This window comes from Leptonotus elevatus, chromosome 5 (assembly GCF_054856555.1).
Source record: "Leptonotus elevatus isolate MCC_2025b chromosome 5, RoL_Lele_1.0, whole genome shotgun sequence".
NCBI classification, from domain to species: domain Eukaryota; kingdom Metazoa; phylum Chordata; class Actinopteri; order Syngnathiformes; family Syngnathidae; genus Leptonotus; species Leptonotus elevatus.
In genome coordinates this window covers 12,843,517-12,859,709 of record NC_141243.1, presented here as the reverse complement: position 1 = coordinate 12,859,709, position 16,193 = coordinate 12,843,517, and the positions used below count along the sequence as shown (strand labels likewise).

General features: G+C 40.4%; 1 protein-coding gene across 4 annotated transcripts; it reads left to right on the top strand.

The window, feature by feature from the left end:
- Positions 1 to 9,672: 9,672 nt before the first annotated feature.
- Positions 9,673 to 16,012, top strand: ccdc112 (coiled-coil domain containing 112). Of its 4 annotated transcripts, none has more exons than XM_086075627.1 (14): positions 9,673 to 9,725; positions 10,449 to 10,558; positions 11,030 to 11,154; positions 11,283 to 11,372; positions 11,816 to 11,891; positions 12,353 to 12,479; positions 12,558 to 12,674; positions 12,754 to 12,891; positions 14,048 to 14,163; positions 14,236 to 14,359; positions 14,422 to 14,559; positions 15,412 to 15,510; positions 15,575 to 15,693; positions 15,836 to 16,012. In XM_086075627.1, exons 1-14 carry the CDS (start codon positions 9,678 to 9,680, stop codon positions 15,864 to 15,866), a joined length of 1,458 nt encoding a protein of 485 aa, XP_085931753.1. In that variant the 5' UTR covers positions 9,673 to 9,677; the 3' UTR covers positions 15,867 to 16,012. The 4 variants fall into 4 exon arrangements, with proteins under 4 accessions (XP_085931753.1, XP_085931752.1, XP_085931751.1 ...); XM_086075626.1 differs by having other exon boundaries at positions 12,555 to 12,674; positions 14,425 to 14,559; XM_086075625.1 differs by having other exon boundaries at positions 12,555 to 12,674.
- The last annotated feature ends 181 nt before the right edge of the window (positions 16,013 to 16,193 follow it).

Genomic DNA, 16,193 nt, shown 5'->3' with positions numbered 1-16,193 from the left:
AACTACTGCCGCCTAGAGGCTTGGAATGCATCTCATTGTCGGCCCAATTTTGCGGAAGTGGTGTCGCCAGACGGAAGCGTACTCTGATTGGATAGGATTTGGGGAACTGTTGCCACGGTCTGGCATTGTTATAAATGTGCGTAGAAACGCATTAATGTGTTTTCTTTTCTACAAACGTGATGGTATGGAAGGAAATATCAGTTTTTAAAAATACCCTGCTACGTTTGTACACGGCCCGATGGATAAAAATGGCTGGATTTTGCTGCATAGCCCATATTCCACAAATGTAATATTAATCCGAATGTCATGTTTAGACTAGTGAGGTCACATGTAACATTTTATTGTCAAGAAATGTTTCAGATTGACTTCCCCCTTAAATACGATGGCCTCCACCACTTAAATATCTGTTGCCAACAACACGTGTATTTGTTAAGAGTGAGTGAATACGCAGTCTCAATAAACGAGGCCCTCAGTCTTCTGTCACTAAAGTGTTGTGCTCGCTTCCTTTAGCGTCTTTTTGCCGCTGATCTGAGCTCAATCTACGTGTGTGGCTTGGTCTATATTTAGTCCAGAATAATGCCCAGTTGGGAAGGTGCCCTACATGAATCCTGGTTTCCGCCACGTGTGGGTACCTGCTGGGACTCAGTCACCAGACTCGTCCTGTCTCTCCACTGTCTCCAAGTGACATCCATTGTGTAAATATAGCACACCAGGCGAATAACTACAACACAACCACAACAGAAATATGATCGTGGAACATCTAAAGCCTCATGGGCAGGCTTGGGGAGTAACGGAATACATGTACCGCCGTTACGTAAAAAGATTGCAATTTTTTTTAAACTGTATTCCATTACAGTTACAGGGGAAAAAATGTAATCAGATTACAGGTACATTTATTAAAAATGGGGATTACTTCGAAGGATTACAATTTCTACGATGAGAGAGAGGGCGAGAGAGACAGATCGAGAGAGAAAGAGAAAAAGAGAGAGTGCGAGAGAGAGGGGGAGAGAGAGATAAAGAGAGATAAAGAGAGAGAGAGAGAGAGAGTAGGACAAGGAGAGAGAAAGAGAAAGAGACAGACAGAGCGAGAGAGAGAGACAGAGCGAGAGAGAGAGAGAGAAGGACAGAGCGAGAGAGAGAGAGAGAGAGAGAGAGAGAGAGAGCGCGCGTGCACGCCCGCGCGAGTGGGTTGCTTCATGTCGGGGAGGTGGGAACAAACGAACGAACTGACTACTGACAAATCGTGTCTTCCACGCGCGGGCAGTTTGAAAAAGCTTCACAGACGGGAGTAGGAAATAGCGACCGGTATTCACTGGAATTTACGCGTAGCGAAAGTTTAAGCTGAGAGTCCAGCGGCATGCTACGCTGTGTAGCTTCTTGCTAGCTAGCCCGCTAGCCTACAACCATAATGTGAGTTACACCTTCCAAACAAATCTTCCATCCCGCCAATTCACGATTTAAACATCATACACAACATATACACGGCTAAACTTGTGACTGGGATAAAAGTTCATTTTGCAGTTGATGTCACACATCGTCATCCTCATTGGATGACAATCTATCTATCTATCTATCTATCTATCTATCTATCTATCTATCTATCTATCTATCTATCTATCTATCTATCTATCTATCTATCTATCTATCTATCTATCAATCAAACTGTGAGGTGTGGTTGCTTTCAGTAACAGTTCGAAAACAGCATATGGCCTTCAATCAATCAATCAATCAATCAATCAATCAATCAATCAATAGCCTACATGCTTTATAATTACACAAGGATTTTTGCTATTTGTAGGCTGCCCGGGTCCCTATCACCCGCAAATAGCAGGGGCACATTGTATAGAATATATATTGTGGTGATATTTTTATTTTGTCTTCATGAGCATACTCAATATTGGAGTAACCCAGTTACATTACTTTAATATTATGGTACTTAGATTACGTTACTAACTACATTTTTTAGCAGGTAACTTGTAACTGTAATGGATTACATTTTAAAAGTAACCCTCCCAACCCTGCTCATGGGCATATCAAGGATGAACTCCACAGGTGTGCTGTGCTTTTTCTTTGGCTTTTTGTTGGTGACAACAACTACACACAAACTAGTCAGATGTTTTGTCTTCATGTGAAGAGACCCGCCTCCCAAGCACAAGCCATGACCTTCCGTCATCAAAGTTGCGGGTGAGTACGGTTTCTTGTTTTGACATTTATGATTTTATAATTATTCCATGACCCAAGTAAATTGGACTTACTTTCATCCCACAGTGTGGAAAATCCTGAACCAAGCAGCAAGTGTGCGCCGTAAAGAGATTTCAGGACGTAGCATGCTCGGGCGTCCCCTTTCACTCTTTGCAGAAAATAAGTATTAATAGCCTGGGATATACGCACAGACACTGACATGAGTCGTGCATGTTTCATTTCCCTTATGAAACTCCAAGAAACGTATCGTCTAGCGGAGCAACCCGCCGGGGGATATTTTAAGCGAGTGCAAAGCGTGCTTTTGTTGACTTGTTTGTTCTCACTGAGGACGCCTTAATGTGTCTCCATTTTCCCGAAAAATATCATCCGTCCAATCAGGCGGGAGCACCGGCTGAGTAAACCAGAAGGCGGGTTGGTCTCAGGATGGAGAACGTGACCCATTACATAAGCGCTGAAATAGATGGGCAGAGTATTCACATGCCGATCAATGGGCTGCGAATCCGATATCCCGTCTGCCGGACAACTCGTCCCTTCCAGTCACGTGTGTATATTATGTTTATACTTGGAGAGATAGTGAGTGATTGCATGCTTTCATCAAGACCATCTGCTTTTTGAGTCAGCTGTCAAAACAAGACGTTTATAAATAGAGAATAAGCTGGCACGATGAATCTAAAGTTCATCACGGGGGGGGGGGGGGGGGGCGTCGGGGTCCAGAACACGACCCACTCCGAAAGGTGCGCTGCTGTATTGGTTAGCAACTGAGTTCAAATGGACATGCACTTTGAATGACAGGGGATGGAATTCTCAGAGGAACGTAGGCGGACCCGATGAGTCAGCCGTTGAGCTGCCGTGAGGCAGATGGTTTGGCGTCGGTGAGAAACGTCGTTTCCAACCAAAGGTGTTAAACTCGCTGCGTATAACATGAGGTACACCTGCATCATCTAATTCGGCCTTTGCAGGAAGATAACGCCTTTTGATTGACACTGTAAAAGAGGTGCTAAAAGGGGCTTGGAAAATGTACTATTTAATTGCAGTCAACATAAAAATGCTCTTTACAATATGTTCTATGTGACCTCACTCGTCTAAACGCGACATTCTGATTAATATTACGTTTGTGGGATATGAGTTAAGCAGCAAAATCCACCTATTTTAATCCATCTCAGGGGGCGGCCATTTTGCCACCTGCTGTTGACTGAAAATGTTGCTCAGTGCTCAATAACAACCAATCATGGCTCAGCTTGTGAATGTCACATGACCAAATTCAGAAACCAGGTGAGCCATGATTGGTTGTTCCTGGAGTTTGATGAACTGCGATGATGTCATTTTCAGTCGACGGCAAGTCGCAAAATGGCCGCCCCCTGAGATGGAAAAAAAACCAGGTGGATTTTGCTGCTTAATTCATATTCCACAAATGTAATTTTAATTAGAATGTCATGTTTATTAATCTAGTGGGGGCGCATACGACATATTGTAAATCAAATTGTAGGTTGTCTTCCCCTTTACAACTGATTGGGTGAAACCTTAGCACAAAAGTAACTAGATTTGTTGTTAGCTGCTTTTTTTTTTTTTTATGTTACTTGCTCTCAGGGGCTTGCAGAAGTTGTGGAAAGTAGCGGAAAATTCACAAAATCAGTTCCACTCTCAGTAGCCACTTTTTTTGTTTTCCCTTTGCTCCACCCCTACCTTCATGGTAACGAAATCCGTCCCCCTTATTTGCATGAGACAGATCCTCCCCCACCCAAAATGGAGCACTTTCAACCAGATCGTCGTTCTTTCCTAATCTCTGATCGACGTGAGCACCTGAAGCTCAGGAACTCGCTCTTTCATATTCAAGCTGGAACCTTAATACGTTGTCGATGATCTACCGAGCTACCGCGAGGAAACAAATCCACAATTTAATCCCATGGTGTCGTTTCCCGCGCCAGCTGCGTTGATTTAACACAGCTCCTGCTATGTTTGTGCACCCGCCAGTGTTATCTAACAGGGAAGGCCCTCATTGCACATTGAAGTGATGACATTCAATCCAGCCACCTTCTTTGAAAGTATGAATGAAATAAAACGAGGACGCCAGGTTGAGTTTTCAAAATCGCAGCCATGTTGTCCAAAATGAGATGATTCTGTTAACTGGTGATAATTGTGCAGCGAAAGGTCACATTGAATACCGGCTAATTTGCCAAGATTTTTTTCCTATTGAAGTAGTGGCCAAATGAATGGCATGCTTCCTCTACGCCTGCGCACTTTTCTATCTTTATTGATTCCGGAATGTCTCGAATAATGAGTTTTTATTCATGCGTTGATTTGACTTCAATAATGTGATTATCTACGGATGTAAAAATCAAAGGCTATTCGACTGCTTTGATTTTGAAAGCATTTCAGCTTGGATGAAAAGCTGTCTTCCGTTATCTCTGTACGAAATCGAGCTACACACATAACAGCAATCGGGCCAAAATTGGGGATTTTCCCTCCCTTGCCATCAAAGCCAGCAAAGGTCCGCAAAGATTCTCCTGAGCAATTATCATTTTAGTTGTGTGTTTAACAGTGTGTTTGGGCTGTTGTGGGGGTGAACATGCTGTGCTAAGTGCAGTGTGAAAAGGCCCTTTACCCTGTCAGTCAGCTGGGACAGGGTAAAGGGAAGACTTCAAAGATGAAAAACGCTATTAAAAAATAAATAAAAGGATGAGCGTTGACTTTCTAATCTTTAATAAATAGGAAATACTTAATGGCATTTGTCCATTCAATTGCAACTTGTTTGAAACCTCGTGGATGGAAGAGCAGTTGCTAACAGCTTGTCATAGTCACAACGCACATGCACGTATCCACATGCACGTATCCAGTGTCCAGAGAGGCTGTTGGATGTTCCAGCCCGCTGCTGGTGTCTATCAATAGCGATCCTGACACTGCTGCGAATGGCAGCCCACAATAAACATTGCTCTCCCTTAGCTCTCTCTTTATGTAAACTGTGCAAATGATAGCATTACACCACATCTGTCATCTCCCAACATCACTTTTAATATTACGGTATTCCTACGAATAATAAACACAGTATATTGTAATATAGAAATATTATAGACAGAATACTGTTTTTCAAGAAACAAAAAACAATTTTTCATTAAAAAGCCTGTTTTGAAGGGAAACAGTAATATAAATATATATTTTTTTTTACAAAAAAACATTTGACCACAAAAAAATTTGGGTTTTTTTTTCCTGGGAAAAAAAATCTCATACATTTTTGGAGGGAAAAAATGGTTGAGAATTTTTTTGTTTTGTTTTTATGAAAATGTGATGTTTTTTTTCAAGAAAAACAATTATGCTTTTCAAAAAGTGTCATATTTCTGAAAGTGGTCAGTGGTCAGTGGTCTTTTTAAAGCAGCTGAAAAATCTGTCAGTGAAAGAGCGCTCGTCACCGACGTCTGTGACGCCAGTGTCGCTTGCTTTTATAGGACACCACCTGTGAACTTCAGAGCGCCCACACGGCACACGCAAATACAAAGATGCCGGATGGCACGTCCGCTCTCAGCTCTGCTGTTTCACGCCTTGCTGTCATCTGTAACCTGAGCCTTCATTTGTTGTCTTTTCCGTCTGACACCACAGCCTCATAAAGGCCACACAGAAGGCAATCCTGCCACACACAACGTTTAGTCAAGATTCAACGAAAGTCGCCACATGCAGACAAAATTAATCTAGTTTGATGTTTTGGAGGCTAGTCAACAGGGGTCTTATAATAAAGCACTTTACTGTACTGCAGAACAAATGGGGAGGTCAACTGGGGCTTCTAAAGTATTGCAGTGGTGCCATTGAGTTCAGACTGAAATCACATTTGGGACAAGTTATTGGAATGACGTGACATGACGGTTCACTGAACTCCACAATAGATTTACTTAATCCATTTGTGAGCTTTTTTTGCTTACTGCAGTGCACCAGTAAATCATCTTAAGAGGGAGAATTGACAACAGTTATAGATCTGGAAAGGCCTCGTCAAGGGCATTTATTTTATACATATGGCATGATTTGCTCCATTTCTGTTTGTTGCAAATTCCAAAATAGAAAAGCCCAACATTAAATTGTTCCGCTTATTCCTATTTCTTTCTGTTTTTTTCTTCAAAATTCCAATCTTAAAGTGTTTGGCACATATTTATTTTATTTATTTTTTCCCTCAAAATGCCCCAAATTAAAATAAAAGAATATATATACACACAGTATATATATTTTTACCAATAATTTCCACATTCCCTGACCACTTCAAACTATTCCAACTACTTCTATGCCAACAATTCAGCTAAATAACATAAAAGTTGAAAATAAATAATAATGACAGTGAGACCTGGGGCGTGATTGGGAGGATTGCCCACCCGCAATTTCAGTGATCACATGTGCTTGGTGGACTTGGAGAAGGCATTGTTTGACCGTGTCCCTCGGGAAGTCCTGTGGGGGGTGCTTCGGGAGTACGGGGTACAGAGCCCCCTGACACGGGCTGTTCGGTCCCTGTACCACCGATGTCAGAGTTTGGTCCGCATTGCCGGCAGTAAGTCGAATTCGTATCCAGTGAGGGTTGGACCCCACCAAGGTTGCCCTTCGTCACGATTCTGTTCATAACTTTTATGGACAGAATTTCTAGGCGCAGCCGAAGCGTTGAGGGGGTCCAGTTAAGTGGCCTCAACATTGCATCTCTGCTTTTTGGTGCTGTTCAAGCCATGATCTTCATCTCTCACTGGAGCGGTTCGCAGCCAAGTGGGAAGCGGTTGGGATAAAGATCAGCACCTCCAAATCCGAGACCATGGTCCTGAGTCGGAAAAGGGTGGAGTGGCCTCTCCGGACCGGGGATGAGATCCTGCCCCAAGTGGAGGAGTTCAAGTATCTTGGGGTCTTGTTCACAAGTGAGGGCAGGATGGAGCGGGAAATCGACAGGCGGACCGGTGTAGCGTCTGCAGTGATGCGGACTCTGTATCGGTCCATTGTGGTAAAAGAAGGAGCTGAGTCGAAAGGCAAAGCTCTCGATTTACTGGTCGATCTACGTTCCTACCCTCACCTATGGTCACGAGCAGTGGGTAGTGAACAAAAGAACAAGATCCCGGATACAAGCGGCTGAAATGAGTTTCCTCCGCAGGGCTCTTCCTTAGAGATAGAGTGAGAAGCTCGGTCATCTGAGTAGAGCCGCTGCTCCTCCGCGTTGAGAGGAACCGGTTTAGGTGGCTCGGGCATCTGGTTCGGATGCCTTCTGGACGCCTCCCTCGAGAAGTGTTCTGGGCATGTCCCACCGGCGGGAGGCCGCGGGGACAACCCAGGACACGCTGGAGAGACTGTGTCTCTAGGCTGGCCTGGGAACGCCTTGGGATCCCGCCGGAGGAGCTGGTTGAAGTGGCTGGGGAGAGGGAAGTCTGGGCTTTCCTGCTAAAGCTGCTGAACCCGCGACCGACCTCGTATATAAGCGGTAGAAGATGGACGGATGGATGGAAAAAAATATTTTTTAGGGGAATTTACCTCTAATTTCCACTTTTTGGCCAACCATTCCACTTTTAAACAGTTTAGCGTATTCCTTTTCCTAAAAACTTTTCAAACTATCTAAATACATTTTAAAAAATCACATTTTAGTACTCATTTGTAATTCAACCATGTACTTAGTTTCCTTTTCATTGGCAACAAAAGTTCAAATATAGTTCTAGCCACTTCACCTTCAAGCCTTTGCAATTGCGGCTTTCGGACTTGCAAGAGCCAGCATTCCCATTCTAAATTTCTGCGGGAATTTTCTTGTTGATTTTTGACCTTGTCATAAGTATATCCTGCCTTACTGGCAGATCAGCCACTAAATAACAGTTGTAAGGTGAATTTTACATATGGTGACCACAAGAGGGTGAAGGGTGGAAAGAAAAGCAAAGAGGTACAAGTTAAGCCACAACCAATGCATAGATTTGCACTTAAATAATAAAGTAACAATCACAGGGCAGGGGAAATTGTGACTTTCCAATGTTTGTGCTGATGTGCGACTGCAAGTGGAATGAAAAGATGCAACTGCGGTAAAAAATAAAGCACAACAAAGCAACATACTGTGCCTTGCTATGCACTTTGGCACTACTGCAGCAGTGGGGACTTGACTGGACTTGACGTCCAACATTGGGGAGGGTCATCATTGATTGCGTTGCCCCATGCGCCTTACCACACACACACACACGCACGCACGCGCGCGCACACACACACACACACACGCGCGCACACACACACACACACACACACACACACACACACACACACACACACACACACACACACACACACACACACACACACACACACACACACATTATCTGGTTGGCTGCCTGTCTGCATGGCCAACATGTGCACTATCACGTTTTAGCACCCTATACAGTTTCAGCCACGCTCAAGTGTCAGGCCACATTGCCGGTTTGTGTGCGTGCGCATTTACATTTTGCACACACAAAAAGATAATAATAATTTTAAAAAAAATTAAGTAGGGAGTAGGTACTAATAGGTATGTTCTTTATTAGGAAGGTAGGTAGAGGGCGTGTATGAAGGTATAGAGAGACGCCCACGCAGGGATGTGCGCAGACATTTTGGGATGGCCTCATGTAAGAAACAGGGCACTACTTGTAATTTATTTATACATAAATAATAGGACGATTCCTAATTTGTTACACATTTTTGGCATAACAAAGACAATTTCTATAATATTCAACCATATCTAATGGGTTTATGAGAACAGCAAGTTAAAAAATAAATAAAAATAAAGAAGAAGCTGTCACACTGTGTGTGTGTGGAGGGGGGGGGGGGGGCTTCAGGAAGAGAAAGGGGTGGGCTCTATTTCCATTTGATGTCCCCAAGCGTCAGGCAACTTTGCCAAGTGTGCGTCTGCCAGTATACATTATCAGTTTTCACACTCTACAAAGGTGGCACATATCAATTTGGTTTAGCCAAGGACAAGGACAGGAAGTTGAAGCGTCGTCGTCGAGGAGGAGCCGCTGCTATTTGCAGCGACGTGACAGCTCTCATGGGAGACACCACATCCTCGATATGTGCACTCAATAATGGACTCTAGTGTCTATTTATACTCTTTGTGCCTGTCGCCTGACGTGTATTATAGCTCCTGGTTATGATACGTCAAAAGTTTGCTGCAAAAAGAAGGACTGTAGACTGTAGAGGGTAATTTGTTATTATTATTCATTATTATTATTATCATCGTCATTCATGCCTTCTTTTTCACTAAGATGAAATGATGACCAAATAAAATCAAACTAAAATATTTATTATGTCAAATACTAATTATTTCACACTTATAATAGCTCGAATTAATGGAGGAAACGTTACAAAAAGAATCAATTTTACTCTCCACATAAACTGTACAACTACTGAACACGACTACTGTGCGATCAGCGCCCTCTGCTGGATTTTAGGCGCAAAAATAATCAGTCTCCTTTTCTGCAAAGCGCTCTTCCGTTTGCTTCATTGAAATGCCCCAATCCAACATGGCAGCCATAGAAACCGCCCGTCAACAATCCTTGGTAACTAACATGGTAAACAAATTAGTTAAAATCAATTATTTCAGCTATTTGTGGGAGTTTATGTGCGTATAAAGCAGGAGAGGATAATAGTTTTGTTATTTTGGAGTTTGTAATTTACAAACCGAGCGTACATAACTAGGAATATGTCGAAGCCAGGTAGCTGATTAACGTTAACTTCAGAGGTTAAACCAGACTTCCACATACCGACTTTTAGAGTTATCAAAAACACGAGTGCTTAGTGTTATTGTTTGTTTGTTTGTTTGTTTTTAATTTCATATAAATTTTATGGATACGTTTTGTACTGTTGTCGTTATCTGCTTTTATTTTAATGTAGCTTCTGTGACGTCATTTGATTAGACATCAAAATGTATTCTGTTTGATATTATTTGAAACTTTTGTGTTCTGAATAAAATAACTATACAGGTGCATTTTAACATATTTTATATTCTAGAAATTTTCATTTTTTCAGTGCTGTAGTTCTATCCAGAAAGGGGAACTTTATCGATTCATTAAACATACAGGGAAATGTTTTGTAGAAGGCAGATTCCTATTTAATTTATATATTAAAATAATACCTTTTTATTATGTTGTATTCTAATCTCTTGATATTTTTTGTTAGCTGTTATATGATAGTAAAATAATTTCACATTTCCCCCCTTAACTATTGAAATAAAGTTCTCCACGATCTTGTAATTTACTGAGATGCATGCACCTGTACATTATTGCATGAATCAGGGGAATTCAGACCCTCCATCTTCCCCTGCTGGTCGGGCCAGTGTGGAACGGAGAGAATCCCGACTCAAAGCAACACACTTTCTCAAGGAAGCGGAAAGCACCAGGAGGCTGTAAGTTGAATGCATTAACAAAGCCATAAACATTCTTTTCCACGACTGGTAATTGGTAAACCTTGTGTTCTTGAGCTTTAGGATCTTAGTGCAACTTTAATGTATATCATTTGTTTGATGACACTTCTCTAGACATTTTGTTCATAGAATAATTTTCCCTGTTGGAAATAATGGAAATATAAATATATAGTGTTATTACTCACAGGGCAGAAAACTTGTGACATCAGTACTGGGCAGCACGGAGAGAGTGACATGGTGCTTTCTAATGTGGTTATTGTCATACTTTTCATCTTGACATCGCCCTCTACATAAAAAATAAGCCAACCAAAAATAAAGTACAATTGTCCAGTTAGATGCTCACTAAAGCCGAAGTTTCAGGATATTTTTGTGCAATTTAGAGGAAAAAATAAATATAATTTAATAGTTTGTTTGAAACAGTGTATTAATTTGTTTTTCATGTTTTTTCCCCAGGGTGGACAAGTTGGAAAAAGACTGGCCACTGAGTGTCGTCCAATGCAAGAAAAATGGATGGGCGGACGTTGCAAGAGAGCTGGACGAGTATGAGAAAACACTGGTTGAAAAGAGAAGTGAAGAAAGTGGGTCACAGTTTGTACAAATCTCCACTTAAACGTGCCCCCAGGAACTTGATTGTGATTCTATTCATTTAGTTTGCTTAGACTTTACCGTGTTTCTATTCATTACGTTTTTTTACTTCCTCCTTCAGAGACGCAACTGCAGACGCAGTTGGCCAAGATTAAAAATGGCGTCAGGCAATTTCAGCAACAGCTAATAGACATCCAACCAAGTACAGAATGTAAGTCACACCATTTTGAACACAATCCATTATATTGATAGAATATTTACTCCTCCAAGTACCACCATTATGACGATTCTGACAAACACTAAACTACAGAAGTGCACAGTAAACTGCACAGTATGAACATTAACACAGTGTTTACATCTAGGAAAACAAAACAAAACATACCTAAATATTGTAAAGAATGATTCCATTGAAATTGCCCATAAAATGTAGTTATAACATTGTACCTAAATCTCATTTTTCCTGCGCAGTAAGAAGCCATCCCAGTGTGACAATAAGTTCAATTTCCTGTTCTAAGAATATCATCACTTTTTGTCATAAAGTTGATTTGTGGCATAGAAGCGCTATATTTAGGTTGGGTTAATTTTTTTTATTTTTATTGTTTGCTTTTAATGAAAACGTTGACCTCTAGAGTAACTGCTGTTTATTTTTTACAGTGATTGAGAAGTTGAAGGAGATCATGTCTGAGGTGGAATTTTCAATGAACAGTTTGAAAGAAAAGCAGCATTCCTGGTAAAAACACTTGAATACTTTCCACACCTTTCATTTTTACCCCTAATTGATTGATTTGATTAAATTATACAATAGAACCACCAAAGTGAAAAGCCCCAAAAGTGGGACAGTTTGAAGGTGAAACAAACCATCATCACATGAGCTGTCAGCAAATGGTAGTGAGCATCAAAAAGGATTCACTTCATGTGTTTTTTCCCCCCCATTGTCCTTTTTGTACACTTGCATGTTAAAAGTTACTTAAAACATAGAATGTACATACATAAGATAAAGCTTTTATGACAGTTAGAACCCGGATTGCATGAATTCATCTTATATTATTTCCAATGAGAAAGGGGAAGTCAACCAGCATCATGAACCTGTGTTTGTTCCACTTTGGATGTAACACTGAAAATATAATATATACTGCACATAAAAATAATTAAAATAAAAAATAAAATGTATTGTTCACTCTCCTCTTGTAGCTTGGGAGAGTTGTTGAAGGAGGAGAGGACATACGCGCAGGAGATGGTGGCTTATGAGAGAAAGGTTGAAAATTGGAGTCTTCCCAGCAAGCCAGACGCGAAAGTCTCTGCCGGTTCAACTGTTAAGGTTGGCGTCTCCTCCTCTTCCTCTTCTCCTTTCGTCTCCCTCTAATTTCCTTCACCTCTGTTTTTGTCTTGACAGCAGAGCAAGGTTTTGGACCACGACCTCCCCTCTGAGGTCCGAGTTCTGCAATCTTTCCTCCAAAGGACGGGAGGCGTCTGCGGCGGTTGGGATGAGTTTGATCACCAGGCTTTCCTCAAGGTGCAGCGCGTCCACCAGACACACCTTTTGGCTGGGCGCCTTTTTTCGTAACTTAATGAGTCATCTGCTTGATTGACAGGTGTGGAGGAATCGCGGCGGGCGGCCAGACTTCGGCAAAGAAGCCAAACGGTATCTACCCAATAAAAGTCAGGAGGAGATGGAGGAACACGAACGCTGGTACCAGGAGCTGATCCACCTGCAGGACAAGAGGAGACAGGTAATAACTGAATGTGACTCCAAGCGGATGTCTGCTATTGGTGACAGAAATGAGAGTACATCGTCATCATCATCGTCATCATCATAATAGCATACATACACACTGTAACTTAAATAAGTCATGAAAAATGTAACTATTTTTTACACATTTTTTCACATTGATTCTGATTCTTTTTTTGTGTTTTATTTTTTGCTTGTTACATCTGTTTGAAAATTCTAGTTAAATGTATTATCGTTATCTATATCAATGCCAGGTCTGGAATGCCAGGAACGGCAAATGACAATCTTGCAATTGCCTTCCCTGAATAAATAAAACGTAGATAGATAAGTATGTTAAGTATATTTAATGTTTTAAAGCAGTGTGTACAAGTTGAAAAATATATCTATCATACCAAATCAGTGATACAAAAACCTCCTGTAATGTCTTAATGCATTTTATATTTATTATTTAGCGGTATATATTTGTATGGATACATTATATCAGACAGACAGACAGATCAGTTGTATAGATGTATTTAATACATGCTTTTAAATAATAAGATTTTTTTTTTATCGCATAAGCATCACATTATTTTAAAAAGTAACATTTTTATTTAAATGCACAAAAATACAACACTGAAATGTTATGCATTTAATGACCAGCGTATTCATCATAAATACAAATAAATACACATATATTTCGTATTAAAAAAAAAGATGGATTTAAATGCATTTACTGCATGTATTTATTATTTAAAACACTTTATTTAAAAAAAATATTTGTTACCTTAACACAAAAATACTACTTTTATAGTTTTTATTTTATTTTATTAATAAATTATTGAATAAATAAAGTAGCATGAATATTCCAATATATACTGTATTTTTAAATGCATTACATTTCTTTATTATCTTAAAAGCAAACAGGGTTACTTAAACACACATGAAATGCAAGTTTTGCATCACTTACTTTGTATTAATAATAAAACTAAAATAGTAATGTGCATATGATGTAACAATATTGACATTATTTTAAGGACAGAGTAAATGCACAGCTCACGAAACAACCAAGCACTTCTTGTTACTTGCGTATATGTGTAATCCGTGTGTTTAGTGGACATGTTGGACTCTTACGCAAGTCACACAGACGTCGAAAAGATGTGCTTTATTATGTGCAGGCCATCCAAAGGTGGAAGAGCAGGAAGCAACTGGAACGGCAAACTCACTTACAGAAGCAGGCGGAAGTGTTGGAAGCGGAGAGGAAGAAGAAAGACACAAAGTCTCAGCAGAACAAGTAAGGGAGTCAAAGTACAAACAGAAAAGCAAAAATGTTCATCATACATTGCCGTGTTATACTTTTCATAAGTGAGGAGGAGAGGAAGATGTTGACTCAGCGACTGGAGGAGTGGAGGGAAACCAAGAGAAACAAAGACGAGCAGGCGGTGGAGCACAAACGAGCAGGGGAGAGCCACAAGAAAAAAACGGTCAAGGTATGGAATGAGCGCCAATTCCATGGTGAAGCTTCACAATGTGTCGCACTAAACTTGAACAGCAGAAGCGTTTTCATCTGCGGGAGACCAAGCTGAGCCTCGGGAAGGAACTGCAAGGGGGGAAAGGAGAGGAAGAGGACGAGAGGCGGACAAGGAGGAAAAAACAGACCACAAAAGCCATCAGAAACTTGATTAAACGGGTACTTAACACAGTCTTTCTTGACATCCTTGGATATTTATTATTATTTTGTGCAGGGGGACCTTTTTGCTATCAGGGGTCTTTTTTAGCTCATTCACTGCCATTGACGGCGATAGACGTCAAAAATTAATTTGAACTATTTTTATTAGTTTTCCACTTTTGTTAATAAGAGTATGAAAACATTTAGAACAGATATAAAATTTGTGATTAATCGTGAGTTAATTATTGAAGTCATGTGATTAATTACAATTAAAAATTTCAATCGCCTGATGCAATTGAAAAAAAAGAAAAGATTATTAAAAATTAGGGTCGTCAGGCGATTAAATTTAATTTGTAATTAATCGCATGACTTCACTAGTTAACTCACGATTAACCACAAATTTGATATCTGTTCTAAATGTACAATAAAACAAATTAAGTGTACACACGCTTGTTAACAAAAGTGGAAAAAATATGTAAAATAGAATTAGTTAAAATAAATTGTTGACGTCTATAACCGTCAATGGCAGTGAATGAGTTAAGGAAGGGCCATACAAAATTTAGGGAACATATTGTTACTAAATGTTGTTAAATTGTGAGCATGATTTGTCAGCATGACTTGTTAGCATGTCTGCTTCACATTTCTGAGATTGGGGCTTTCAAACTGGACTGTGCTGTGTAGAGTTTGCACGTGGTCCTCATGTTTAAACTACCATTACTGTAGGTGTGAATGTGAGTCTTTACAGTACATGTTTTGGCTGACAACCAGTTCAGGGTGGACCGTCTGATGATGAATAAATGATTGCATAATGTCATACGGTATATCACAATTAATATGCCTACTAAGGAGTGAATTACAATTTATCAACCGCAGGATCTCGAGCGAGTGCAGGCCAAGCGTCAGGAGAAGCTGCTTAGGCAAAAAGAGAATGAAGAGCGTCAGGAGAGGATCATGGCTAAGCTAAAGGAGAAAGTAAGCATTACGGATACAAAAAATATAAGATTTCAAATATACTGTATTTCTTTCTTTTTCGCAGGTGGATGGCCACATAGTCAGAGACCCGTCTAGGCTGACGCAGCCCACCAAGGGATGGGAGGAGCGCCTGAAGAGTGCAGGAACTTCAGGAGGAGGACGTGTGTTTCACATGCCGCACAGGTCTGTTGTTTGTAACGCATTGTGCTGACTGGTATTAACACTTTAGCACTTTTATAATGATTTTTTTTTTTAATTCTGTAGCCACTGATTATGTTTAAAATTTTCTTTCAAACCCACATTTGATCTATTTTTATTTTTTCAGATCTGTTCCCAGCTGGAGACTGGGGCTGTGAAGACTTAAAGCATTCTTACAGCGTTCACAGCAATTGTTCCTAAAACTTATTTAGTTGTCATTCCAAATGTTGCTTTGGTGTTGTTCAGCCTAATTGACCTGATTAAAGTGAATTGTTTTTTGCGTATCAAATTGCCCATTGCGGCGTTCATTTCACAATTCAAAAATAGGTCATCAACCTCACAGTTGCGAGGTTCTGGCTTTGAACGAAAGCAAACGCGATAAAAGGCTACAGCTCAACTGCATTCCTAATGATGAAGACACTATAGAAAATTGGTTGATGTTTGTTTTTATGTGTTCTGTGATTGGCTGGCGACCAAAGTTACTT

Excerpts from the sequence above, each read along its gene's own strand:
- ccdc112 (XM_086075625.1), top strand. The coding sequence starts at position 9,678 with ATGGCAGCCATAGAAACCGCCCGTCAACAATCCTTGGTAACTAACATG. Across the intron at positions 9,726-10,448 it reads AATCCTTGGTAACTAACATG|GGGAATTCAGACCCTCCATC; the intron begins GTAAACAAATTA and ends TGCATGAATCAG. Across the intron at positions 12,480-12,554 it reads CTGCCGGTTCAACTGTTAAG|CAGAGCAAGGTTTTGGACCA; the intron begins GTTGGCGTCTCC and ends TTGTCTTGACAG.